Source organism: Cydia strobilella, chromosome 7 (assembly GCF_947568885.1).
Source record: "Cydia strobilella chromosome 7, ilCydStro3.1, whole genome shotgun sequence".
NCBI lineage: Eukaryota > Metazoa > Arthropoda > Insecta > Lepidoptera > Tortricidae > Cydia > Cydia strobilella.
In genome coordinates, this window is record NC_086047.1 from 5,336,182 (window position 1) to 5,363,468 (window position 27,287).

The 27,287-nt window shown below is 38.2% G+C and overlaps 3 protein-coding genes across 4 annotated transcripts in view; all 3 read left to right on the top strand.

The window, feature by feature from the left end:
• Positions 1–3,775, top strand: part of LOC134742986 (nuclear migration protein nudC) — a 53,413-nt gene extending 49,638 nt beyond the window's left edge. For both annotated transcript variants that reach the window (XM_063676242.1, XM_063676241.1), the window contains one exon: positions 2,761–3,775. In XM_063676242.1, coding sequence (XP_063532312.1) covers positions 2,761–2,812 — 52 coding nt within the window. In that variant the 3' untranslated portion in view covers positions 2,813–3,775. The remainder of the gene's footprint in view (positions 1–2,760) is intronic.
• A 1,755-nt stretch (positions 3,776–5,530) lies between these two features.
• Positions 5,531–17,297, top strand: LOC134742982 (protein odr-4 homolog). Its single transcript, XM_063676237.1, has 7 exons — positions 5,531–5,734; positions 5,827–6,028; positions 6,500–6,849; positions 7,176–7,355; positions 7,936–8,143; positions 10,063–10,239; positions 15,756–17,297. The coding sequence occupies exons 1-7, from the start codon at positions 5,639–5,641 to the stop codon at positions 15,941–15,943; spliced, it is 1,401 nt and encodes a 466-aa protein (XP_063532307.1). The 5' UTR covers positions 5,531–5,638; the 3' UTR covers positions 15,944–17,297.
• Positions 17,298–20,771: 3,474 nt separating this feature from the next.
• Positions 20,772–27,287, top strand: part of LOC134742984 (uncharacterized) — a 35,504-nt gene continuing 28,988 nt past the window's right edge. Inside the window, exon 1 of the mRNA XM_063676239.1 lies at positions 20,772–21,257. Coding sequence (XP_063532309.1) covers positions 21,054–21,257 — 204 coding nt within the window. The 5' untranslated portion in view covers positions 20,772–21,053. The remainder of the gene's footprint in view (positions 21,258–27,287) is intronic.

Here is a 27,287-nt window from a genome sequence, read left to right on the forward strand (position 1 = left end):
TAAAATACGATATTACTTGCCAAATTTCATAGTTCTAGGTCAACGGGAAGTACCCTATCAATTTTGATTCCCTTGAGAGTGTCGAAATATACGTTTTTTGCGGAATAAACGGCCGTAACTTTTTTAACGTTAACTTGGAAGTTTGATTTTTTCACAGCTTTAGGAGACCGTAGGCCTGAGTACATGATTTAAATTTCAACTCGATACCTCCACGCGTTCCCGAGATAAAAGACAGACGGACGGACAACTAAGTGATCCTATCAGGGTTCCGTTTTTTCCTTTTGAGATACGGAACCCTAAAAAAGAAACAAAATTACTTTACATTTAGTACGGACTAGTGTTCTGTTTTTATCTTATACATAAATAAAATATAGTACCTACTTATTTAGTCAGAAAATAAATGGTTTTAACAGGTAGGGATCGTTCTTAATCTTAATTTCTCTCACTGACTGATGACATCTGCTTTGACCCCTTAAGTTTGTTTCGTTTGTGTAGTTTAACCTTAATAATGTAAAGTTTATTACTCCCTTATATTGTAATGTTTAGATAGTTATTTGTTCTCTGATATTTTTTACTGTACTTATGATAGTTAAATTAACTTGTAACATTTCCGCTAAATTGTAAAACATGCTGTGTACACTTGTGGATTTCGTGCTAGTTCTTAAGCCATAATGTGAATTATGAATTGTATTTTTCTCATGATATTGTACGATATCTGTTTAGTGTACCTAATAAAGTAAAAAAAAAATAGCAGAATGTAAACATCTAGCCTTGTAATATATATAAGCAATAAAACGGATCTTTCAAGCGTTTTACAGGTGGTATAAAGTTTACTGTGCATTCGGTTCGTAAAATCTGTCTATCGAAACGCGTCATAAACGCACTACTATGGTAGACCCAAACCAAACGGACGACTGGGATCATATCTCTATCTCTCTCACCCTACTTTCGATCATGCGAACGTGAATGAGAAGTTTTACGACCCCGGTCGTCCGTTTGGTTTTGGTCTACTATAGCCTAACACTGTTGCAGAAGGTCATACTAGTCGTTGTTGCGTTTATTCGGCTCGTGTATTCGCACAGTCAAAAAGTGATTTAATAAATATTAACCTGTGTTCATCGATACATTTCAAGCATAAATAAAAATCTGATATCATCATATATACACTCATGGACAAATTTAGAGAAACACAGAAAAAAGTTTTAGTAAATTATAACATTTAAAACTTTCGCGGTTTAAACACATATTAAATCACATTTAGAAACGGGTCTATCGCGAATTTATTTTGTTACCTTTATTTACCGACGTTTCGACACAGGTTTCACTGGTCGTGGTCGCGGCTAACTGACGTCCCAGCAAAATGTCAAAACAGAGATTTGTGTGACTACCCCACGAAAAGTGCATTTAAAGTTCGAGGTAGACATCACATTTTCAAACCACCCACTACACATAAAAGTTAATTATTGTCAATAGTCCGACACACAACACTCACAACATCCGCGCACACATCCGAAGATAGATCCCTTGGCTTTAACTTCTGGATCACTGGTCCCCAAGTTGCCGATAAGTTAAAACCATCTTCCCTATTAAAATTTCTGGGGTGCTTCTTGATTTCAATCGCTTCTCGCACAACTCGAGGATAATAATGGCGTTCAGTGGAGACAACTTTTGGTTTATGAAGCTCAATCCAGTGATTTGCGCCGCATGTAAGTAGATGTTCGGCGATCGCGGACTTGTTTACTTGGCGATTTTTTACTGCCGCTATGTGTTCTTTCACTCTCTCTTGCACACTTCGTTTGGTTTGACCAATGTACACACTTCCGCAACTACACTCTATTTTGTAAACGCCCGGATTTTGGTACGGAATGACATATTTTGGACTGCGTAAAAGATCTGCTACTTTGAATAACGGCTTGTATACAGCCTTGATGGAGAATTTCTTAAGTACTGCTCCTACTTTGTCCGTTATCCCTTTCACAAAATTCCCTTTCCCTTTCAAAGTAGCAGATCTTTTACGCAGTCCAAAATATGTCATTCCGTACCAAAATCCGGGCGTTTACAAAATAGAGTGTAGTTGCGGAAGTGTGTACATTGGTCAAACCAGCAATCATTCCACTAGGTAATAAAATATTGCATCAGTCTCTCTCCTATAGGTACTTTTATTTTAGGTTCCACTAAACGGCTTCAACGAACTAGATAAAATTGTCGATATATAGACGAAGACTGAAAATAGTTTGAGCTAGGTTTCATCCTGGTACAAAAATAAATTGTCAAAATATAAATTGACCCGTATTGTTACAAGACTAATACCATTTTCTTGAGTTCTTATTAAATTGCCCAAGTATTTTACTCATTAGTCACACGCCACGCCATACATCAAAAATCATTTGCGTTTCCATGTATGAACGGTACGTCTGTACACGCGTCATGCGTCATTAAGTTACTTAAAAATCGAACCGAGCGTTCGCCAAAAGATCGTTCAGGCTGAACTACGACATTACTAAAGGGAAACCTTTATAAAAAGCGCTTAAAGATAAGGGTAACCCTTATTAAGGGCTAGCCTTATTTTTGGTTAGCTTTTCGGTAAGGGTTAGTCAAAGGTAGGGGTATGAATGGGCTTGCAGTTCAAAAGGGAAAGTCTTTCAATGTGTTAGCCGTGTTAAGGGACGCCCATTGAAAGGGTTTTATCGCGGAAAGGGTTGTCCGGTCCCTGCCTGTTTGTCTTCTTCTTGTAAGTAATACTACTTTCTGTATTTTCAGATTCATGGAACAACATCCAGAGATGGACTTCTCGAAGTGCAAATTTAACTAATTTAAGTTTATATTATAGTGTCTTATATTTAAGCTCATTTTATATTTTTGTTCGTCATAACATATGGCGCATGGTTTAAGCCTTTTAATGTCATACCTGGGCATTTTCACTTAAAAGTGTACCATTTTTTTTTTTCGAAAATCGTTCAAGTTGTGGGTTATTTCTACTCAGAATCACGAGGACTATCGATTTAAAAAGAAAAAAAATATATGTCCCCAGAAAAATGACAGTTTTCATTTTCACATGGTATGGGCCGTTACAAAACTGACACACAAAATTTGTATGAAAAACTGGGGACACTTTTTTTTTGTCTCTTTCAATAGTACTGGTGATTCTGAGCCTAAATAACCCAAAAGTTGATGGTTTCTCAAAAAAAAGTAAATGGTACCATTTTTTTCTGAAAACACCCACCTAAATAAATGTTTCGTTCCTTATCGCATTAAAAATACGTTATTGGAATTAAATGATACTTAACTCAATTTAAGATTGTCCTAATGGCTTGCTTGTAAATTATGTCTGAGAATTATTTTTAGTTTTCATTTGGAAATGTAACCACAATAAGCAATTACGAGATTATATCCAATGTTGGAGTTGGGCGGTTGAATACAAGCGTTTTTTTTGCGTGTATAGGTATGGTAGTTTCGTAATTTCGCTATATATGCTACATTTGGCCTGTACGCGCCTCGAAAAACGAGCTTATACGTGCGTATAAAACGCTAGTCTGTAACCGCCCTAAGGGTCATTTCAATTACTAAATTGTGCTAAGCTTTGCCATATAAGCGGACTAAACTCATCTGGTTCTAATCTAATGTATTAACGTATTTATACTTGCTATTGTGTTATATTCAGTTTTTTTTAAATATATATTTAGGGAACTAAAATCTTTAGCAATTTAACCTAGCAAACATGTTGTCATTCCGATTGATACTTACCGATTACTTGAAATAAACTCTTCAAGATACATTAAGGCCTTTCTTTTGTCATCATCATCATCTTCCTCGCGTTATTCCGGCATTTTGCCACGGCTCATGGGAGTCTGGGGTCCACTCATTCCGAAAAACTCATTGGTACGAGCCCGGGCTTGAACCCGCCACCTCCGGCGGGGATGCGAAACTCCTCCTTTCGCGCGCTATTCTCGGCTCCGTTCGGCTCAGCATTGTAACGGGCAATTATTACACTTCACACAACTTGACGTCCCTTTGCGTGATATCCCCACAGATAATGACTTGAATTTTTACAACCCTAAATAGCCGAAAGGGATAGTGCCATATATTAGAAAGGGACAGCATGATTCGTCCCTGAACCGTTATCAAACTTCGGTCTTGTAGGAAGTTTCCTTTCTGTACGGTAGTACTATTATTTATTCTGTCGCACGCTCTTACCGCTAGGCCACCAGCGCTCTCTTTTTGTCATCATTAGATAAGTAAGATAGAAAAACTAACCAGAAGGTTGCTATGATATTACCGTGGAGCGGCGCACCAGGATCGCGGTGCGGTGCGGTAGTCTGTTACGGCTAGGGGAAGGCGGCTGCCAAACTTTGCTACTAGGTGGCGCCACTAGAGTTTGTGACATGACATTAGTTTGGCCCCACATTTTTTCTATGAATAAAAAAAAAGATTAGTTTAGGCTGTGGCGCATAATATTTTCGAGTGATAACAGTACATAGCCATTTGGTATATTTATACTTAACCTTTCTATGAGGTCTTTTTTAGGGTTCCGTACTCAAAGGGTAAAAACGGGACCCTATTACTAAGACTCCGCTGTCCGTCTGTCTGTCTGTCACCAGGCTGTATCTCATGAACCGTGATAGCTAGACAGTTGAAATTTTCACAGATGATGTATTTGTTGCCGCTATAACAACAAATACTAAAAAGTACGGAACCCTCGGTGCGCGAGTCCGACTTGCACTTGGCCGGTTTCTTTCCCTTTTACGGATGCCACGCTTTCCCGTAAAAGTGCTTTTAACTGTGTTACAGTCAGACGTCCATATTTTTCATGAGGATCCATTTTATCGCGTTAAACAGACGATTATTACGTACATGAAAATAACCTACATGCTCCTGTCAAAACAAAACTTTTTTATTTGAATGGCTTTGAAACTTTATCCAACAGTTTCTTGGCCTTAGATACAAAGTTTAATCCTTATACAGAGAGTTTAATTATGAAGTTTTATTAGACATTGGTTTATTAAATACAAATATTTTTTTCAGTTATAAATTTCATACGAGTTGGTCGAGTTGTCTCAAACTCTAGTGGCGCCATCTACAATTAGCTTTCAGCCGTCTTCCCCGTTGGTCTCGTGCATGCTCATCGGACCATCGGACTTGGTAATAATAATAATAACTACAGTGGCAAAACAAGAGACTTTAATTTCTACTCTTTTTTTGCCAGACTAGATATAGCGAACCGCCTTTCACATTATCGAACTTGCGCCGGACCGGACCAAGTTCGTTGTTCGGTACGCCCGTCTGTTATAACTTTATTTATCGCTTTACTCTCCCTTAAGATCTAAGGTCCCTCCACACTTATGCGCGAATCACGGCGCGAAGCCGCGTAGTCTGGAGCGCTATGTCTATAAGCTTTACACCGCGATTCGCGCACGAGTGTGGAGGAGCCTTCTCGAATCCTGACGTGCCAGCCAATTTGACAAATGAATGACAGTTGACAGTTAAATGTATATTTATGCAGCGGTGGCAGGAACCGCAGCAGGCAAGGCATAATAGGCATTAGTGGCATTGGCATTACAGTGAAGTGAAATCGAACCGTCAAAACCATATTGTTGATGTAAAACTTCATGAAATTATTGTAAATTCATCAACCATCATCATGGTTAGAACAGTGTATTCCCCAGAATACTGCCTCCAGTATCTCGAACAGTATGCATCAAAAGAAACTTTCGTGATAGGACTTATTCTAGGTCAGGCACGTATCACAAGTTTGTAATCTTTTAAAGTTAAGTATTCATTAAAAAACAGTTATAGGATATAAGTAAAGTAAAAATTGTAAATTTACAGACGACAGATTCACGTGAGAATGTGATACATTTGGCTCGTACTCCAGAAGAGAAAAGTTCTGACAATGCCGCGGAAAACGAGACATTCTCAGCCTCAGACAAGCCTGAGGTTGTTAGGAGCTTATCGGGAGTGTCGGAGGCGTGGATAGCAGACCACGCCAAACATGTTACTAGAATGCTGCCCGGAGGGATGTTTGTTCAAGGTGGGTTGATCAATTTTGCACCTAAGCTAAAGAATTATGGCAATAAATTATTTACTTACAAGATGACCTTTACAATGCTAATTATCTTATGATAGTGACACCAAAACCTGTGTTTAAGTATAAAATAATGATGAAATATATGCTTTGCAATAACTATAAATAATACCCAGTCTTTCTCTGGTACAATAGGTGCTATGTCACACTTGATAAGTCAGAGATTCCAAGTTTATTTTGTGTAACCACAATTTAATTTATATTTATAACTGGTTATTTTTTGGCTGGGACATATGAGTGGTCAAATCAGTAATCATATTTGATTAGCACTCTTGTTGAATGTTTAAATAAACAGTTTTTACAACTTGGTCAACTAATTAATATTGGTTATTATATTTTCAAATTTTTCTTTAGATCCACAATTTGTTTGGTTCTGGTTTTTATTGAAACTTCATTTCAAGGACACAATAATTGCAGGTATATTCATCACAAGTGACGAAGATATATTTGAGGACCCAAACTGCTTCAGTAGAGTGAAAGCAATACTGAATTACACATACAAGTCGCTCAACACAAACCCGTACATGTACGGCAACTGCCCAGGGGTAACAGAACGGCTTGTTCTCCACATGTCAACAAGTACAAAGGTCCTCACATGCAAGAGTGTGGAGGTTGGTTCAGTAAAAAATGTATTCACAAAGCCTGTTGAATGGAAATTTTTGCCGAAACCACAACAGTGGCAGAGACTGGACTGCTATTTTGAATTTGATGATGTTTACCCGGTCATCGTGAAGAAGAGTGGTATTTCTGTTAAGCAACAATTTCAAGTAAGTTTGTTTTGGAGATTTTAAAGTCATGTGTATTGTGTTCGTAGAGCAACTTAAAGGTTGCTTTTTATTTCTTTCAGTTAGGTCCATTTTGAACTTGATATTAAGTGATTTGGTTTTGGAATTTGCTTAATCCTGTGTTAAAAAATCTACATAAAGTACAGTCACGCAATTCTCTAAGTGTAAACCTTTTTAAAAACATTTTTATTAATTGCTGACATTTTTGTCTATAACAACCTAAGTACAGTCAGATGCAGATTTAATTGACCTACTCTGCAAACTGACTTTACACTATTACCCTAAAACAACATGCCTTAATTTTTCAGCAAATATTGGAATCTGCACAGAAGACAATAGAGTCCAGTGTTATGTTTATAGACGGAGAGCTAAAGACTGGTTCAGAAGCTTTAGAAAATCTAAATAAGAAAAAGAAGCCCAAGACTAATGCTAAACTCACACAGCAAGAAGCCCTGAAGTCCATGCAAGTGTCATTGTTTGTGCCATTTGTAAGTATAAAATTATGTTTTCAAACAAAAGGTAGCACAATATGAACAGTATATGTATAGCTTGTCAGGATGCATTTTGTTGCCTTTTGTCCATTGGCCTACAGAATAGATAATATTACTATATAAGAGGGGCCTAACGCAAAGTTGTAGTTTTTTATTTAGAATTTTTACATGTTTTAATCAAGAGCACAGAAAAAAAAATACACAAGGAACGTAGACTAAGCAAGTATGTAGTAGGCTATGGCAAGAGCCCACTACTACCAAAGCCTTAAAATATTAAAATTGGCTTGATAGAAAAAAATCCAGTAGACATGTTTAATTTTCATTTATTTTCAGTTGTATATTGTTACCATCTAACTGAATATATACATAATTTTAGTATAAAATAGTTAATAATATAGCCAAAGGCATCTGACAAGCAAAATTTTAATCGAAAGTATATTTTCAGATCAATTGCGACAAAAGGTGGTTACATTTTATGGCCATATCTACCATCGCAAGTCTCTCGCGGCACGCTATATCTTTTATTTCTCTAATTTCCTGGCTCAACCCAACTTTACAAGACAAATTTGATTTCCAGGAGACCTGTCTCCCAGAAACGGTCGAATACCTAGAATGCGACGGCAGCATACACTTCAGCGGCGTAGTGTCGTCCAGTGTGTTCCTGTACCCAAAAGCGACGGTCAGTGAAGCCATCACCGCTGTCAAACAGGACATAGTGCGGTCGCTGGCTTCCCGATTCACTATGCACTGTGATGCCTTGATTGATGACAATCTGTTGCCTGAAGGTAAGAAAGTTTAACATAACTAGATTTGTTCCTTAAGCTATCAACACACAGAATACCTAGAATGCGACGGTAGCATACACTTCAGCGGCGTAGTCACGTCAGCCATCATCGCAGTCAAACAGGATATAGTGCTGGCTTCCCATGATGGCTTCACTGGCATGCCTTGATTGATTACAATATGTTGCCTGAAGGTAAGAAGCTTAATTTTAATGTCATTTACTGGATTGTTCCCTAAAGCTGTCAAAACATCAAGTTTTGAAACAACCATGGGTTGGCGACACTACTAGTCTTCATGGCTATAGACATAGCCTACCTACTTTTCCGGATTATTACTGTCATTCCTAGCATTGTGGCCAAGAAACTCGAGCACTTTGCTTAAGCAGATGACAGACAGTCTGGTTGAGACGTTGAAGCTTGTATACACGAGCGAATAAAGATCTGTAATACAATACCTTAGAAGTATTTTTGCTAATTAATGCAAATTTTTTTTGTTAAGTACCTGCCACTTAACAAAAAATTTAGATAGTCAAAAAAACTTCTAATTGACGGTATTGTTATCATAAGATCTAAAGCATTGACTTAGTACATAATATGTAATATGTATGTTATATTACTCATACAAAAGGCAAAATGTCTGGTCGCCGACCTCTTTTCTTTATCATATTTTACGACACTGATCGATTGTAAGGTTAGGTAATGTAGGTTTTGCCAAAACGTAAAAAAGTCTGACATACCTTATCTTTAACATCAACGATAAAAACTCACATGTTACACGTGGGCGTGTCACCAGGTGTTCGAGATAACATACTGTTAATCATTAATCAAAGGTTTTTTTTTTTACTTCTAGCGATGATTAATTTTGACTATGGTTTATGACATTCATCTTGATAAAAGTCTAAGTAACAATATTTCTCAAACTCCAAATTAGGAATGAAGGCATTGACGTATATCTGAGGACGGGCCTTACGGGCAATAAAAATGGTGCCAGTTCAGCGGTGTGCCTCACGAATTCGAGCCAATCGTGCTGTCTAACGCGCGTAGCGTGCGCTAATTTCGACCAATCGCGCGTGTGATGCGAACTCATCTACCAATCACGTTGTAGCTGTGGCACACCAATGTACTGGCTCCATTCTTATTGCCCGTAAGGCCCGTCCTTAGATATAATACGTCAATGAATGAAGGTCTTCAAAGTTTAAAGACGAAGCTTGACATTAGAATGTGCGGGCTTAAACGAATGTACTCACGCATCAAACTTTGTTAGGTACTTTTACAAATATGCGTGTATCGTTCATCGCCCTACCAAATTTTGAAGACACGTTTGAGGAGTGTCCATTGAAAAGGGCTTATATCACTATGAAACCCATACAAAAAAGGTATTTTGAAAAGACTTCGATTGGTAATATAGTTGCGTGGTAGTTTTCTAGTGGAAGGTAGTTTAGTGGTTTACTTACGTATGTCTGTTTATTACCGAGCATACATCATACAAACCTCTTACGTAGCCGAACTTACAACTACACACATTGAAGTCAACAAGAACACAAACTGTCTCGAGTTCAGACGTAGATTTGATAGTAAATCATCACTACGGTTACAGTCGGTTACACTGAAATGTTTCGGACTCGTCGGGAGTCCTTCCTCAGGCTCGACCGTAGTGGTCTAAATATTTTGAAATATGTCTCACGACAGTTTAATTTCGATTGATAGTAAATATTTCAAATAATAAGTAGTCTTTGTAACACACCACCTAATAATACAGTCGTCGCATGCAAACTTATACTAATTAATGTCATTGTTGTATAAATTACGTTAATTTCAACTTAAAATCCAATTCTTAGTGTTCGTCGATGCTTACCGAGTACCTACGCTAAGCTAGGCAGATAATAGAGTGAATTAAACACCGCCAAATGTTAATTTTCCAGAGAAAGTGTGCTTTAACGAGCCGCCTCGACGCGTCCTAGTTCCCGTGGGCTCCCTATTCCTCTGCGACTACCTGTTCCCCGGGGAGGCGCCCGCCGAGGCGCTGCTCTCGGTCCGCGAGCTGCTGGACCTGCAGATCACTGAGGCTGACGTCGTGTGCGATGTAGAGACGCCTGCAGGTAATCAATTTTTGTGACACACACTTATTGCTGACTGTACTTCTTCTCATTTGAATGTCTATCAGTACTTCTTGAGACCTTTCTAATGAGCCTAAACGTGTTTTTCTATCGAGGAGTACCTTTGGCTACCTACCGGCTACATCATCAGAACACCTCCATGTTAGCATATTATTGCATTGTCACCGGAATTACGACAGTACTCCAAATTTCAACTGATTCAGATACCGGGAAGTGGTTCAAATTTTAGTTACAAGATTTGAAGCACTATATATACAAAGGTGTGTACGCAGTGAAGCTAAATAAAAGTGTGTAAAAAACTATTATTATAAGTAGTATAAGACGAAATGTAGAAATACTTTGAGCTGCTTTGACACTAGTAGCAAGTGTTCATATGCCTCTGTGACCGTTTGCCAGGCGGGCTGTATAAGCTTATTTGCCACCGATGTGGTATTAAAGAAAAGAAGATGGAGACAGCGTGCTTTAATGTATTAGTTTCTCTGTACGTGAGGTATGCTGTTGAATTATACAAGTTAATGTCATTCATGCTCCTCTTCCCTTATTTGTTTGTTGGAATTTAAAAAGCATGCGATATGAATACCTACCTACCTTTTTAGGGTTCCATACCCAAAGGTTAAAACGGGACCCTATTACTAAGACTCCACTGTCTGTCTGTTTGTCACCAGGCTGTATCTCATGAACCGTGATAGCTAGACAGTTGAAACTTTCACACATGATGTATTTCTGTTGCCGCTATAACAACAAATACTAAAAACAGAATAAAATAAATATTAAAGTGGGGCTCCCATACAACAAGCGTGATTTTTTTGCCATTTTTTGCGTAATGGTACGGAACTCTTCGTGCGCGAGTCCGACTTGTACTTGGCCGGTTTTTATTCTTGTCGTGACTAAGTTTCATATATACGTATACAGCGTACAAAATAGAAAAAGTAGTGAATTCATTCTGGTCAGGAAAAAAATCAAGAAGTGGGGTGCGGCACAAGCATTTTTGTACTGAATTTGCTTGTGCCGCACACTGGTGGAATCCCGCCTTTACTGGCCTACATTAGTTAATAAATGGTTAACGTTAAAATATACGAAAACGAAAAATGACATCAGACTGAAATTAAATCGCTATTATATTATGGACATAAAAGAATCATAACCCTTGCACATTTACACCGACCTCCCTGTTATGATGGCGTTATACGACCAGATATTCACTTTATTACTTTTTACGACAAGAATATTATTAAACTTAACGGCTTTCGGTAACAATGAACTGCTGTTTATTTAATCCTGTTGTTATAGGTAAAGAGGATATAATAGGATAGAGCGGCACTGTCATAGTAAATTTTGTAGCCACAGTAAATTAACTGCCATCTATCGACACACGTTTAAAACTAAAAATAAAACCGGCCAAGTGCGAGTCGGACTCGCGTTCCTAGGGTTCCGTACATTACACAATTTAAACAATGTATTTTTTATGTAAAACGTCTTTAAAAAACCCATCCTAGGGGTCGGATCAAAAACTAAGTAATTAAGTCTAACTCACGCTTGACTACACATTTCTAATAGGTTTTCCTGTGATCTATAGGTAAAGAAATATTTTGTGTATTTTTTTCAAAATTTTAGACCCAGTAGTTTCGGAGATAAAGGGGGGGATGGTCATTTTTTGTATATTTTCTTGAATAACTTCTAAACTGTTTATCCTAAAATTATAAAAAATATATATTTGAGTTTCTCACAATGAGCTCTTTCATTTGATATGTAACACGATATAGTTTGAAAAACTTTATTTTTTAATTTTCTCATTTACCCCCCAAAAGATTTCCCGTGTTTAAAGTTCATTTGTTTACGTTACATGTCCGTCTTTGGGTCATAAACTTACATATGTATACCAAATTTCAACTTAATTGGTCCAGTAGTTTCGGAGAAAATAGGCTGTGACTGACGGACAGACAGACAGACGCACGAGTGATCCTATAAGGGTTCCGTTTTTTTCCTTTTGAGGATACGAGAGTAGGTCAAAGGTAGTGGCGTCATCTGATCGAAAATCAAATTTTCTTTATTTTCGAGGCATGTGTTTTCCTTAGACTGTATCCATCTATTACGGAGTTATATCTATCTTTGTTATAGGGAATATTACTGCAATGTTCTGCCGCCAGAGTGCAGCACTAGTGCACATCCTAAACCATAGCGTAACATATGTATACATACTATGCCTTAAGGTGGTTCGACTAGGTTACCCAAAGCTTAAACCCCGCTAGATGGCGTCACTTTCGCAAATTTTCAGGTTTTATTTTTTTGTGGAATAGTGTTGGTATCTGTATACTTAAAAGTATGTTTAGCGCACTCTTTACATAAATATTAAACTATTATAATAAACATTGAATACTTCATTAGTGTAAAAAACACTTTTAAAGTCGACAGAGTGTTTCTGTCATGCTATTTCCTACTATTACTCACACATGCAAACAGTGTTTCCGTGATTGCTTGTAGTAGACAATTTCATGCAGTGTAAGTATGCTGCAATGGCGTTGCGGTATGTTCGTGGAAATACGTGCAAGAGGATTCGGGTTCGAGACTGGTACGTCAGGGGTACTTTTTTTTGTCCTTTTTGTGTTATCTTATGTTTCTTATACCTTTTATTCTTCGAATTCTTGTCCGATTCCGATATAACCGAAATATATTTCAGTGATATCGGAAACGGCTCTAACGATTTCGATGAAATTTGCTGTAAGGGGTTCGATCTAGCTAGGTCTTATCTCTGGGAAAACGAGCATTTTTGAGTTTTTACTTATGTTTTCTTTTTCTCCCAGATATTCAGTATTATTAATAAATTAGTTTATAACGTTTTATAAAAATATGTGACGTTTTGAACTAAAAGGTACCACATTGTCGGTTGTCGATTAGGTTGATTTCATTTTGAAGCTTTATGGAAATATGACAACAAAAAGTAGGTACCCGTTTGGTTGAAAACGCCACATATATTGAAAACCTGACTTTCACAAATCTCACCTTTTTGGGTTCTTCCAACTCAGAAAGGATGGAGAATACTGACGATTCTTAGTAGCACTAGCCCAAGGAAGTCCAGGTTTGTAAGTGTCAGGTATCAGTTTTTTTTTAAAACGCTAAATATAGTTCTACAAGTAAAGCAATCCCTTACTGCCCAGCCTCTATAGTATTTTTCAAACTGGAAGGGTACGATGATAGATTTCATCTCCATACAATTTATAACCTAATAATGCCAAATGCTGCAAAATTATATTGAATTGAGATCTATCATCGTACCCTTGCAGTTTGAAATAGTTATTTACGATACAAGTGCGGAAAAGAGAAAATTCGAAACGAGTGGCGACAGATTAAAACACGACCGCAGAGTGTTTTAAATCGACACGAGTTGCGAATTACCTATTCGCACGTGTATCGTACAACGTTTTACAGTACATATGGCCCTTTATACTTTCGACATATGCATGAAAAGTGCTCTTTACGCACTAGGGCGAGAAAGTTGCACCATATGTACTGTAAAATACTTTTTAGTACATATGGTGCTACATATACGTTACCGCCCTAGTGCGGTAATTAGTACAATACGTGCATATGTCGAAAATGTAAAGGGCCATAATTATGTACTGTAAAACGTTGTACAATACACGTGCGAAAAGGTAATTCGCAACTCGTGTCGATTAAAACACTTCCTTCGGTCGTGTTTCAATTTATCGCCACTCGTTGCCAATTTCCTACTTTTCGCACTTGTATCGTAATGTACTAATAATAAAGTAGTAATTGTAAAATAAAATTAAAACTTTTTTTATATATTTTTTTGGATTCAAGTAGGTACAGTGAGTTGGTACATTGCATGGCCTTCTAATTATAACTATTATAGAAAACGGGATATTTATCATGTTTATTTATATTATTTATTTCTCGATATTTTGGCCGGTCTTGCAAGACCAGTCGTTGTGGAGATCCCTGGGGAGGCCTATGTCCAGCAGTGGATGTCTTGTTGGTGTAGATGGATTCACACAACAAATGAAATAACATTTTTTCATATTTCTTATCCGTAGTTGTCCCTGTACCTGAAAGAAAAATAATATCATGATAGCACAAAATCTCTAATGTTATAGGAAGAAAGATGAAGCAACAATATGGATTCTAATAAAGTTATCATTTACTTACCTAGTAATAATTGTGTTTTTCATTCATAGACAAAATTCCATAATTTTCATCCCCAGGAAATGTTTTATTTTACTTTATTGCAGTGAGGATGTCCTGATTTTTTCTGGCTAATGAAGGAAAACATTTTATTTCCAAGAATGCCTCTTCATTTTGCACAATACCTAAAAAAACCTAGAGTTAGTGACACATTGACTATTCGGCAACCAAAACAGTAATAATTACATTATATAGGTATTGTTCACTGCTTATATCTACCATTACGGAAGAAGTGAGAATTATTTTCTAAAAAGATCGGCACGAGAAAATTACAATGTACAATGAAGGAATGAAACTACCTACCTTACGAAACTTCACCATCATGAATTCCGCTTCAATTGAGTCTGAATTTTTCTGGATTTTCGCGGACCAGAACACCGATGATTTTTGTAACTTGATTTAGACGTTGCTACATATATTATTATACTCTTTGCGTTGCTATCATTTTCAATTTATACAAACAAATTGATGTCACAATAAACATGACCCTATGTGTCAGTGTCAACACTGTCAAATAAAAATGCACTAAACATGACGGCACTGCAAATCCTGCCAGGTCGGCCAGGCAACGTCGCCAACGTCATAGAGTGGCAACGCCGCACGCAACGTATTTGTACACGACATTTGTGACACACACATACGTAAAATTGATGAAAAAATTACGTTGATTTATGTATGATTTCTGTATGAAACAAAGTTTTTCTATTAATTTAGCGCAAACGAATATTCGAAAGTAGATAAATGAGCAAATATTTGTGTAGTAATAGTGTGTAGTTCCCTTATTAAAGCAGATTGAATTTTGTATGAAAATCGAACCACCTTAAACAGTTTTTTGACAAGTTTTCACTATGACATTGATGCATCAAGGCGGTTTGTTTACAGATGGCTATCGATCGAATATGCAAGACTGATAGAGAGAACTGAACTTTCGATTTTTGTGTTTCGCGGCAGGCCCTGTGATTGTGCTAGTGACGCCGTCTACGCAGAGTTTTGCGTAATATTCCCTATTGCATGCAAATTGTATGTACCTGAAAGACCTTATAGAGCTCCTTCATCTTAGGATGCCAGGATGGTATTCCGCCTAATGTGTATTTGCGTCTCACATTTTGCTTAAGAGTGAGTGAGACGCAATGCATACTGGACCAAGATATTGGACAGTTGGAATACTATTATGCCAAATTTCAACTAAATCGGTTCAGCGGTTTAAGCGTGATAACACACAGACAGACAGACTTGCATTTATAATATTAGTATGGATTATTAAGATATAAATTTAAATACAACTCAATTCATTCCAGATACTTCGGAATTCGATGCTCTCGATCGCGACGCCAGCAGCGAGGAACTCCTCGCGACTCCACAAGAAGCCAGTCAGTTCATGTACATAACCGGCATTTGCTTCGCCTTGTTCGTCCTCATTGTCTCCATATTAGTGCACTATTACGACACGATAGTAGTGTGCCTCAGAAAGATGTTCTCCAAGTAAAGGTTTACTACACAAAGCAGTCTAAACACATTAACACTGTTCAAGAGTTTGCATGCAATATTCGATACATCGTTAAGAGCCCAGCAACATGCTCACTAATAAACTACAACGAATATTACAAGCGGAGCTCCATTTCTAATAAGTGAAATTAGAGAAGGAGTTCCGCTTGTAACATTAGTTGTAGTTTATTAAGCACCACGGCCCAGGCGACCGATTTTTGAATTTCGAGCGCTTGATTTCGTGTGGCTACTCCCTTAAATACTATCTTCACTAAGCATTTAAATTCTACTAGTTAAGTAAATTCAAAACGAGTGGGCCACTAGATTCCCAATTTCTATCGCTCGTATAGGGAGCGTGCATGAACTATAGAGGGCAGCACAGGAGCCGTTAGATTTTTGCCGCGAGGCGTAAATGTGAAGTTTATGCTTGCAATGTAGCCCATAAGATGGCAGAACCTACTATGCAAAAGAAAACGTACGAGGACGGTAGATGGCAGCACTTGCTTTGGCAATGTACATGTTTATGATTCCGATTCAGGCCCCAAGATGGCAGAACCTCCAACGCGCACGGTCCCTATTTCATAACTTAGCGTTTCACCGTTTTCCAACGATTATCGAGTGACGAAATCGAGCGATCGATATGAGGGCTAAAGCGTTTAATTTCGCCGCTAGGGGCGCTAGTGTAGATGGAGGTCTTTCAATATGTCAAATGCATAGAAGTTTAGGGGGTTTCAAGCTTTTTTATCGAAAATTTTCACTCCTTATTCATAATTGTGGTAAATCTTTGTCCATCTTTGATTAATAATTGTAAACAATAGATATAGCTCAATAAACGTTAGTGGATTAAAAAAAGTGCCAACTGAAATATATGCAAAATTAAACAGGTTGCAAAAATGGCACATTTAGACGTTAAAATACCTTTGTGTATATTAGAACGTATTGATTTTATAAAAATAAGCATAGAAGAATTTTGAGATCTGTTTTTCTGACCTACATTTACAGTGGTGCCAACTGGTGAGCACAAAAACGGTAGTCCTCATTCAAAAATCGTCCCCCTGAGTTACAGCATATAATGTACGAGCCGTACAGTGCCATCTACATCAGCTAACAAAATCGAAGCCCGAATTTGCCTTAGACTTAAGTAACACATCTTAGGGCCACTTGCACTATACCACTAACCCGAGGTCAACTGGTTAAACCGTTAACCCAGTGTCAAATTGTACTGGTAACCATGGTAACTCGAGGTTTAACCGGTTAACCCGAAATGGTGCAAGTGGCGCTTACTGATGTGCCGTTGGAAAGTTTCCAAACGGAAATTTCCACATGGAAAAGTTTCGGAAACTACTCATATATTAGAGAATGAGAATCGAAATTTTCCATTTCCAAAATAAGTGTTTTTTTCCGGTGAAATTTTCCTAACCCTACCGAGTACTTTTCTAACTTTTTGGAAACTTTCCGCCACTTGCTGATCTTATACAATCAATAAATTCTTTAATACTGAATAACTCGTGTATAACCTGATACCTAAAGATTTTTCAATGAAATAAAATGAATTGATTTTATAATAATTATAGAATTAGAAATTTTATTTGTGACTAGAGTTGTGTAGGTAATACGGTTCTATTTTATGGCTACTTTTTTATGTAGTACAGAGGTTGCTGCGTTGAATTGTGTAATATTACTTATTAAAAAATAATATCTGTTGATAATCTCTTTTATTTTATTTTGGTACCTTTAAAATAAATGCACGACTGTAACGCCCTCGTAACAGTCATAATAGAAGTATGATAACTATAAAAATTACGTACATATTATTTTAAGGAATCTCTACCAGTAAACGTTTAAGCAATTGAGGAAGCTGATACGGAAGACAATATTTATTTACAAAAAACCCTTTCGAATCGTCTGGGTTAGCCTTGTTCATAAATATTCAAAATTTAAAGATGGACGGAAAGAGTCGCACCATAGGTAAGGTTGGTGGGCAAAAACAAAATACACGGCTGAATAGGCCAACTCAAACTCAAATTATACTCTTACAAAATGAGGTTCTTTACTTACTCATTTAAAGAAAAAATAAGTTAATATGATGGGCTCCTGGCTCCTGATGTACGGATCAAGAACCCGTAAGAACGTTCAATCTGCCTTAGATGAATACTGGTAAATTTAATTGAAACTGTTACCGTTTTTAGGGTTCCGTACCCAAAGGGTAAAAACGGGACCCTATTACTAAGACTCCGCTGTCCGTCTGTCTATCTCATGAACCGTGATAGCTAGGCAGTTGAAATTTTCACAGATGGTGTATTTCTGTTGCCGCTATAACAACATACTAAAACCAGAATAAAATGAATATTTAAGGGGGGCTCCCATACAACAAACGTGATTTTTTTGCCGTTTTTTGCGTAATGGTACGGAACCCTTCGTGCGCGAGTCCTACTCGCACTTGGCCGGTTTTTTGTAGATGGTAAAATGACGTTCCACTGCTGGGCAAAGGTCTTCCCAATACTTGTAGGTAAATATCTATCCGATCAAGACGAAATTTGGGCAGTTGTCGAGAAAGGTCCCGCCATCGCCATACTCCTACTCCGGTGGCCGACTGCATGATACACTACCTGATAAAAAAATTGAAATTTGTGGGGGTAGCTGACTTTTAATATGTAGCTTCAACTGCTCTTGGTCAGCCGTGGCTTAAGTTAGCAAATGTGGTATTTTCTATAAAAAGGGACCTTATTGTCGATGGCGCTTACGCCATTATAACGATGCTCCGATATAAATACAATGTCGCGCGACGCTGTGCGGCGTTAGCGCCATCGACAATAAGGTCCCTTTTCATAGAAAATGCCCCTAATTTTGCGAAAATGGCGAAAAAGTGTCACAAAAATTCATCAAAAAGAACCTCATCGAAAAATAGAATGAAACTTATATGGTATAGGATAGTAATTGTAGCTGTCACGTGGTATAGTACGAGTAGGTATTTTTTATCAGGTAGGGTTTCATGCAGTCGGCCCCCGCGGACTATCCATTAGGTCGACAAATACGTCAATACACGTGTGCCACGCACTCCACTTTTATTTCCGAATCATTTTAGCCGTCTGTGTACGTGGGTATGTGTGCGTTGTTTCTATCCATAATGTCAGGATTACTAGGCATACCTATTTCAACGAATTTCCGGCAATTCATTATAGTGACCCAGATACCAAATTATATCTAGTCAACATTCTTATCGAACTAAAAAAAACCGACTTCTGTACGATACGCATACGAACAATATCAGTGGTCGCGCCAAGGCCTCTATAACAGACCTTGCAAGTCTTGCAACTAATCGCATAGGATTTTAGATAATTACCGGCGAATTAGGTGCAAATTGATTGATCAAAATTCAAATGCCGCAATGTAATTGTAACCTAAATCACAAAGTGTGTAGAGGAACTAATACCTAGTTTTTAAAACTGCAGTCTATCAGCATCTATAGGTATCAAGGGATCATTGCGTCTCTTGTGGTAAATGCGTCTTTTACAGATAACTTCGAAACGCAACTAGAGGGTTGCAATAGTTCTAAAATGTTCCGTTTACAATAAATCTTTAAAAGACGCATTTACCTCAAGTGACGCTTTAATCCGGTTGACTATATATAGCAGAGCTACAACCGCCAAAATTGTGGAACAAATATGCATCCGGCTATCCGATCTCAAGAAATCAAGTTCCTCTGTGCAACCATGCAATACCACAGTGCATATTCCATCCCGGTATCCGCTGGCTCTGATTTCATTCATCTCGTTTAACCGAACCTGCTCTGATACTATATAGTCTTCTTATAACTTGTCTATAGTTATGTACCTAAGCTAGTTTAATTTGATCCCGAGATTCTTAGGAACTATAAACCCGTGGAGCGCCGTACGGTCACACGTGTGTCCGTAATTAGTATAGAGCTCCATAGATACTACTGTGAAATGGGGCGCTCCAGGGGTTAATAAACGTGGGTCGGTCTATTGATGGTTGAAGTGCTGTATCTACTCAATCTATTCATACCTATCGAATTAATTAATTCAGAGCTGAACAATATAGGTAAGTCTGAAAAGCATAACCTGGAACTGAGAAAGCGCCATTCAACTTAATCATTCTCATAGTTCTCTTAATTTTATTAACCTAAATCCCATCTCATTCCTATCTGACCTAGTTGACCTGTACCTAATTGGCATTTAAGGCCATTATAGTTGATTATAGCATAGAGTAACTTATACTAGAGCGGTACTGTCATAGTAAATTTTGTAACCCCAGTAAATTCACTGCCATCTGTCGACACACTTTAAAACTAAAAATGAAGATTTATAAAAATACGATAAAATGTATTTAAATATGGATAAATGATTTTTTTTATTTGCATTAATTATTATTATGATTTTGACCTATGTTCTTTAACTGATATGCGTTAAAATTGTTAAATAACAAACGAAACCGCCAACGCCATCTATACGACAGTAAGCCAAAGCTAGTAGCGCCCTCTGAACGAGAATCAAATTTTCTTGATTTTCGAGGCACGTTTTTTCCTTAGACTGTATACATCTATTACGGAGTTATATCTATCTTTGATTATAGCAATGAGGATATAGTAAGTTACACTTACTTTACTTACCATCCAATCAATTAATTGAAGAAGTACACATATTTATCGATAGATGGCGCTAGCTTAACGTAACATATGGTGTGTAACATAGCCAACAGTGATATACCTTTGTAAATGTTCAGTGGCGCTAGTGGGGCATGACTTACTAATGAGTGTGAAAGAGACAACATAGACTTAAAGTTTAACGTATGCGCTCCGTAAATTAGTCGTTATTTCATGTTTTGATAGTGGGAAGGGACAACTATGCGCTCATTTATCTACACGAGTTTCAATTGAACGAACATGTTAGCCTCGTTACACGGTTGTTTTAACGGTGTCCTACGCGATGTGTGAATAAAGCGATAATTAAATAGGTGTACGAAGAAATATGTGTGGCAAATTATTGTTAGCAAGCACGGTCATGGAAAATTGCGTTACGTGATAAATTCTTATAAACAAACCGGTTTTCGGTCAGTTTGTGTTTGCAGTGTCAAGTGAATATTTGTTTATCATGGCGTTTTCCCTAAATAAATTGAAGAACATTTTGAACACAAATCGGGACAGTCAACTGGCTGGGAGCGGGAGCCTTGAGCCTGAAATAGGGTTCAAATTGGCACTTCACCCCGTCTCCAAGAACCTGTACGTGACGGTCATCGGGGCCCGACACCTCCCGTCCTTGTTTGGGTTGAGCCGCGCACATGGATATCTTGTTAAGGTAACTTCCAGGCATTGTTTTGGTTTGTACCGGAACTAAGCGAAGTTGGAATTTCAATTGTTTCTCTGGGCACGAAATAGTTACGGTAAGTTTTCAAGTTAGAACTAAATCTTGGCAAAACTACGAGCCAATTGCAGAAACTTACTCAGTTTAACTGCTTGCAGTTTAGTTGCTCGCATGTAGTATATACGACGTAGCGGGCACTACCACAGAACAACTAACAGTATTAGCAAAGTAGGTAACCGTTAGTAAGTAGGTACTAGTTGTATAGATTAGTACATACTACCCCCCTTATTCATCAAACATTACGGGCCTGATTTAGTTAAATTATATTATCCCTTTCTTACAAATACATAAGTCAAAATGACAGATAAAGACAAACTATTCATAGCTAATTCAGGCCAGTAACGCATTTATAAATAACGCCATACTTACATATAATATTATGATAAATAGGTACTTTAGCTTACTTAAATACTTACTATAGGTATCTAAAATATGATGAGATTATGAGTGATTTACGGAATTACCCGAATGCATCTTACCGATCAATTCAACTGCAGGTTACGCCAGTGCTGTTGTAAACCTATGGTAAATTAAAATTAGTACCTAAGTAATTAAGTTAAGCCATATATGTAAACAAACTGCAAACAAATGAACAAAAAACCTAATAGGATGATGTAATCCAGTCATAAAACAATGGAATTAAATGTACAGCAAGCCACATCCGTTTGTTTATTCGTTTCATGCAACGGGCAGCATTTTCCGTCTATTCCCCAAAAAAAGAAACATTCGTCAGGGATAGTGGAATACCGCGTAAGTCGCGTAACTATTGTTTAAATTTAGAACTCTACCCACTTTGCGATATTGCACTATCCCGTATGAATAAAATAGGTTAGTTTAGTATGTAGTATGGTAATAGCAATCAATTGAAATAAATTTTATATGAATTTTTTAGCCTAAGGAAGTGGAAGGAAGTTGCAGTCGGTCACAGCTAGCTCTTAGTTAGTTTTTCTGGGCATTTTCCGGTGCCAATTATGAGTTGTTGTCTAGGTAGTATTTTACTGAACCACTACTCCAACTCCACGAAACCCAGCAGTTAAAAATCTCCCTCGTATTAACCTACCTAGTTGTAAATTGTAATTATAATGGTGTGGTGCCACGGAGATGCGCCCCAAGTGAAGTCAAAATCAGATCAAATTGTAAAGTTCGAAGATCCCTCCTAAGTACGTTACATTGAAACAAGACACGAATCCAATTATCAAACCCAACGGCCTCGCGTAATTCATTAATTCTAAACAAACCTATTTCTGATCATGGCATTAAGATATTTTTAGCGCCTCAGATAGTAGGTACGTAATAACGTACCTAGTTAATGTTTGATATGGATAATGTTGTAGGCACGTTGGGTTCCTTTGTTAAAAAAACCGGTATCAATTCTATAGTATTAGGGCAAGTTGCATCATGCACAATCGACTAATTGAATAAATGGGTCATACCTAATACTTAATAGTGGTAAATTTAGTGATCGGTATAACAATGGTTAAATTAAATTAATTTCATGGCAGCGTGGTCGAGTTACACAGCAATCAGGTTCACGTTTCCTGTAAACTAACTTTAGTATTTCTACAGTATTTCTTGTTGATTAAGTTTTAGTTGGAACAAAAAGACATGAATATCTATTAATTATCGGTTGCGGTTTATAAACGGCTTGTTAGATTTTTGTCTAAGGGTGAGAGAGTGAGACGTAATGCACATTCACAGAGTGCACATTGGACTAAGAAATTGGACAGATGGAATACCACCCTAACAACCGTATTTGTTAGAAAGAGAGCACAGCAGGGCTTACAGGGTAAAAGTACTTATATATATAATTTTATAAAACGCGACCCAGGACCTATATATTAGGTTGCCTTTTACTAATACAATTTTCCCCTTCGTTTGTACGTAATTCCGGTTATCCCCTTTTAAATACCCAGGTGCATGGGTAAGCGTGAATTAGCAGTTAAGAAGATAAAAACCTCTTTTGTAGCGCGCGCAAGTTAATTTTACCTTATTTTTGATGAAACGTAATACCCCGGCCACATACTCAATGACAAGTGGCATGGGAATTTGGGAAGTAGCGATGGAAGTAGGAAGACGTAGTGTGGCCGCGCTACTCGTCATCGGCCGTCATACTGCCCTGCATACTTGCCTCACTAGTTCCCATACCACTCGTCGAATATGTGGAAGGGGTATTAGCCATATTTCTCAGCGTCGACGACACAACACAACACTCACTCGGATGACGCCTACACAGGCACGCAGCACACGCCAGCCTAAGCTGCCGGTCGCCTTCACTGCGGCCCCGAAACCTGACCCCGCTCAAACGGTATCACCAGGCTAGGGGTCGCGGGGTTGGATAACGGCCGGTAGTGATAAAGCTGGCTTACACCAGATCACACAGTCGTCCCCAAAATGACGACGGAAGACCGCCCCATGAAGATGGGGCGCGAAATGGATACAGTCTCCGCAGCAGGGATGCGGAAGAGACCCCTCACACCCTCCCAAAAGGGTATCGAGAAGAAGCAACTAAAGGATATTTCTCAGATGGCTTACAGCATATAGCTTACACCAGATTGCACAGCCGTCCCCACAATGACGGTGAGCGACCACGTGGCGACCACCCCATAAGTTGGGGTGCGACACTACACAGGCTCCACAGCAGGGATGCGGAAGAGCCCCCTCACACCCTCCCAAAAGGGTATCGAGAAGGAAACACTGACTGATATTTCTCAGCCCCGATTTTATTTTAAGGATTTTTTACATCTGTTCTACTTTGGATTAAAGTTCTTTTATACTCAACGGAGAGTTCGTTAGTCTAATCATTTTGGAAATAATACCTACTTGTTTTGTATTGGGATTAGAAATAGCTCATGTAGTATTAAGCATGAGGTTCTAAATCAGGCACTTTATGCAGTATACTTTGATTATTTAATGCGGTTAAATAGTTATAAGCCCACGATTATAATAGTTCAAACTGAAACCTTTCTAACACCTTCCATCTGGGTAAAAATGATTAATGAACTATCAAATAAAATATCTAACTAATGTGGCCTGTAGGTCTCCATTAAAATCGTGTTGAAAACACCAAACACAGAATTAAAAACCAAATAATTGTGATACCTACTTAGGAAAATTATTTTACCAAATTATTGTACCGGTTCGGACTCAGCACTATGACTGTTACAGAGAAGTCTCTTACGGTTTCGAGACGGTAGTTCGCTACCAACTTATTATTACAGACTCGGAAGCGATGAGCCAGCTCAGGAGTATTATTCCAACTTACTGATCTGAGAGTCAAATTTTTAAACGGGTGCTTACTCGAACTTTTTTTAAACGGGTGCTTACTCGAACTTTGCTGAACAATCTCATTTTGACATCACTTGCAATGAATGCAATTTGCGCATACGCTTATATGAAATTGGCCTCCGGTACCTTTATCGCGCGTTCCGTTTACCTACCTACTTAGTTGTTACGGATGCCGAGGATACACCATACATGCCCTCGCTAATCCGGACGTCGCTGTAATCCGGACGGTATCGCCTGAAAAAGGGCTAAAGAAAATTGTTTTAATAGTCACGCAATCTTGTTTTTCCCCAATTAAGAGGGCCTTAGAAGAGTAAATACTTAAGTTAAAAAAATCGGTAAAAATCAAGGTGTGGTTACATTATTTGAGAGGTGTTTAAAAAGAAGTTCAAGGTTTCTGAAAAAGATTTTTGACTAAGTGTAAATGTCCAAAAAGATGTGTTGTTTATTAATTAGTAGTGGTTTTTCTACCAAAAATATTTGCAGATAATCCAGAAACCTCTGTATTCCAGCAACGGCCGATTTTTACCCGCCCGGATTAGCAAGTTTATCAATCTCTTTTACTCTTGCGTAGCAAACCATACACGTGTAAACGAAAAGCTTTACCTGACCTTGGTCGTCAGATTGGTTTGCGGATAATATAGTTCTTCTAAGAGGTCGCCTTACCTGCCCTTAGGAATAGGTAGGTAGATCTATACATATGCTGGCCCGGAAGCTAAATACGTATAAGGCGTAGTATCTGCCGACTCTGGATTTAAAAACGATTTGTCAAGGAGGTAAACCTTTAAGTAATATACCTTAGACAGCTCGGTTATTCCTAAATGCTGTGTTAACCACCAGATAGGATTTCACAAGTGTTCGGGTGTCTAAAATTACACCAACGAGTATTCTGTCGATAAGTATATTTTATAAGTATCCCGTTCGTAAGTTCAGAAGACACATTAGTGTGGTACGAACCAGGACACGGTTTAAACACACGACTACCCAGTACCTAACACGTGGACCACTCGGCCACAACTGCTTAATCTAACAGCAGGTCCGATAAAACAATATTTTTTTTCACTTGTCTAATTCTCTTTACTAACTCTGTGCCTACTGCAGTTGCGGTGGTGTAGGCACGTATCTCGAATGTCAGAAGACAGAGTGGCGAAGCGCATCTTCATTTAAGAACTCCAGGATGGAAAGCGTAAAAGCGTTGGCCACTGTGGCCATTACTTACGATTTAAGGACGTTCTAAAAACACATATGAAGAGATGAAAACTAGAGCCCTCTCTGACTGCGAGCGCGCGGAAGGCAGCGTAATAGTGGCCCGAATGGCGGCGCCTCGTTCATGATCGAGTCAGCGATTTTGAGACTGAACGTCGCAGTGAACTCGACAGAAAGTGAGAAGATGAGATGAGCGTATAGGCTCGGCCGCCAACTTCAATTTGCCATAATTATGTAGGTGGTGTGCTGACGTGTTCAAAATGCGCTAGACAGGGTACGCGAGCAATCTAAAGGCGCACCAGAGATTGGAATAGCTAGACTCTAATAACGCTCTATCTATGTTTTATAGACTACTCAAAGGCATTCGACTCTATATCTCATCAAGCGCTCTGGGTCGCCTTAAAACAACAGGGAATAAATAAAAAGTATATAAACATCCTGAAAGTTATATATCAAAGCAGCAGGGCGCTGGTGAAACTTGACAAAACAGGGGATACCTTTGAAATACAGCGAGGAGTAAGGCAGGGCGACCCCATTTCACCAAACCTTTTTAATTCACTCCTAGAGCACATTTTCAGGAAAGTAGAGTGGTCAAAAATAGGAATTTATATTTACGGCGAGTACCTAAATCACTTACGCTTTGCCGATGATATTGTTTTGCTATCTGAAAGCCACAAAGATCTCCAGTACATGATCGAAACGTTGAATTTTTACAGTAAGGAATGTGGTCTGGAGATGAACTTGGAAAAAACATGCGTCATGACAAATAATAAGAAGGAGAGTATACATGTAGAAAATACCATTATCGAATACGTGACTGAATATAAATACTTGGGACAAGTTATCTCTTTTAGTGGTCGCTATGTAAACGAAGTGGAACGTAGAATTCAGAAAGCTTGGAACTCATATTGGTCACACAAACATATTTTTAAATCCAAATTAGATATTACACTGAAAAAAAACAGCTATCGACACTGTAGTGACACCGGCCCTACTTTACGGATGCCAAACATGGGCAATAAACAAAGAAATTATTGACAAAATACAGAAGTTTCAAAGAGCCATAGAACGAAGCCTACTCGGTATAAAAATAAAAGACAGGGTAAGAAACACTGATATTCGTAAGAGGACAAATATAATGGACGCAGCAGAAATGGCATGCCGCCTCAAATGGCGATGGGCCGGACATACAGCGAGAGCGAAAGACGACCGTTGGAGCAAAAGAGTTCTACAGTGGTACCCACCAGATGGCGGGCGAGGGCAAGGTCATCCGCTCCGCCGCTGGCGAGATGACATAACCGAGCAGGCAGGCATAGCCTGGGCCAGTCTGGCCGCCGACAGAAAACTATGGTGTAACATGGAGGAGGCCTACGTCCAAAAATGGACAAACCCACATAAAATACTAGTTAGTAAAACTTAGTTTTAATTTCTTTTCTCTGTAACTTTTTAAAAATAATATGTATGTAAACTAAATTT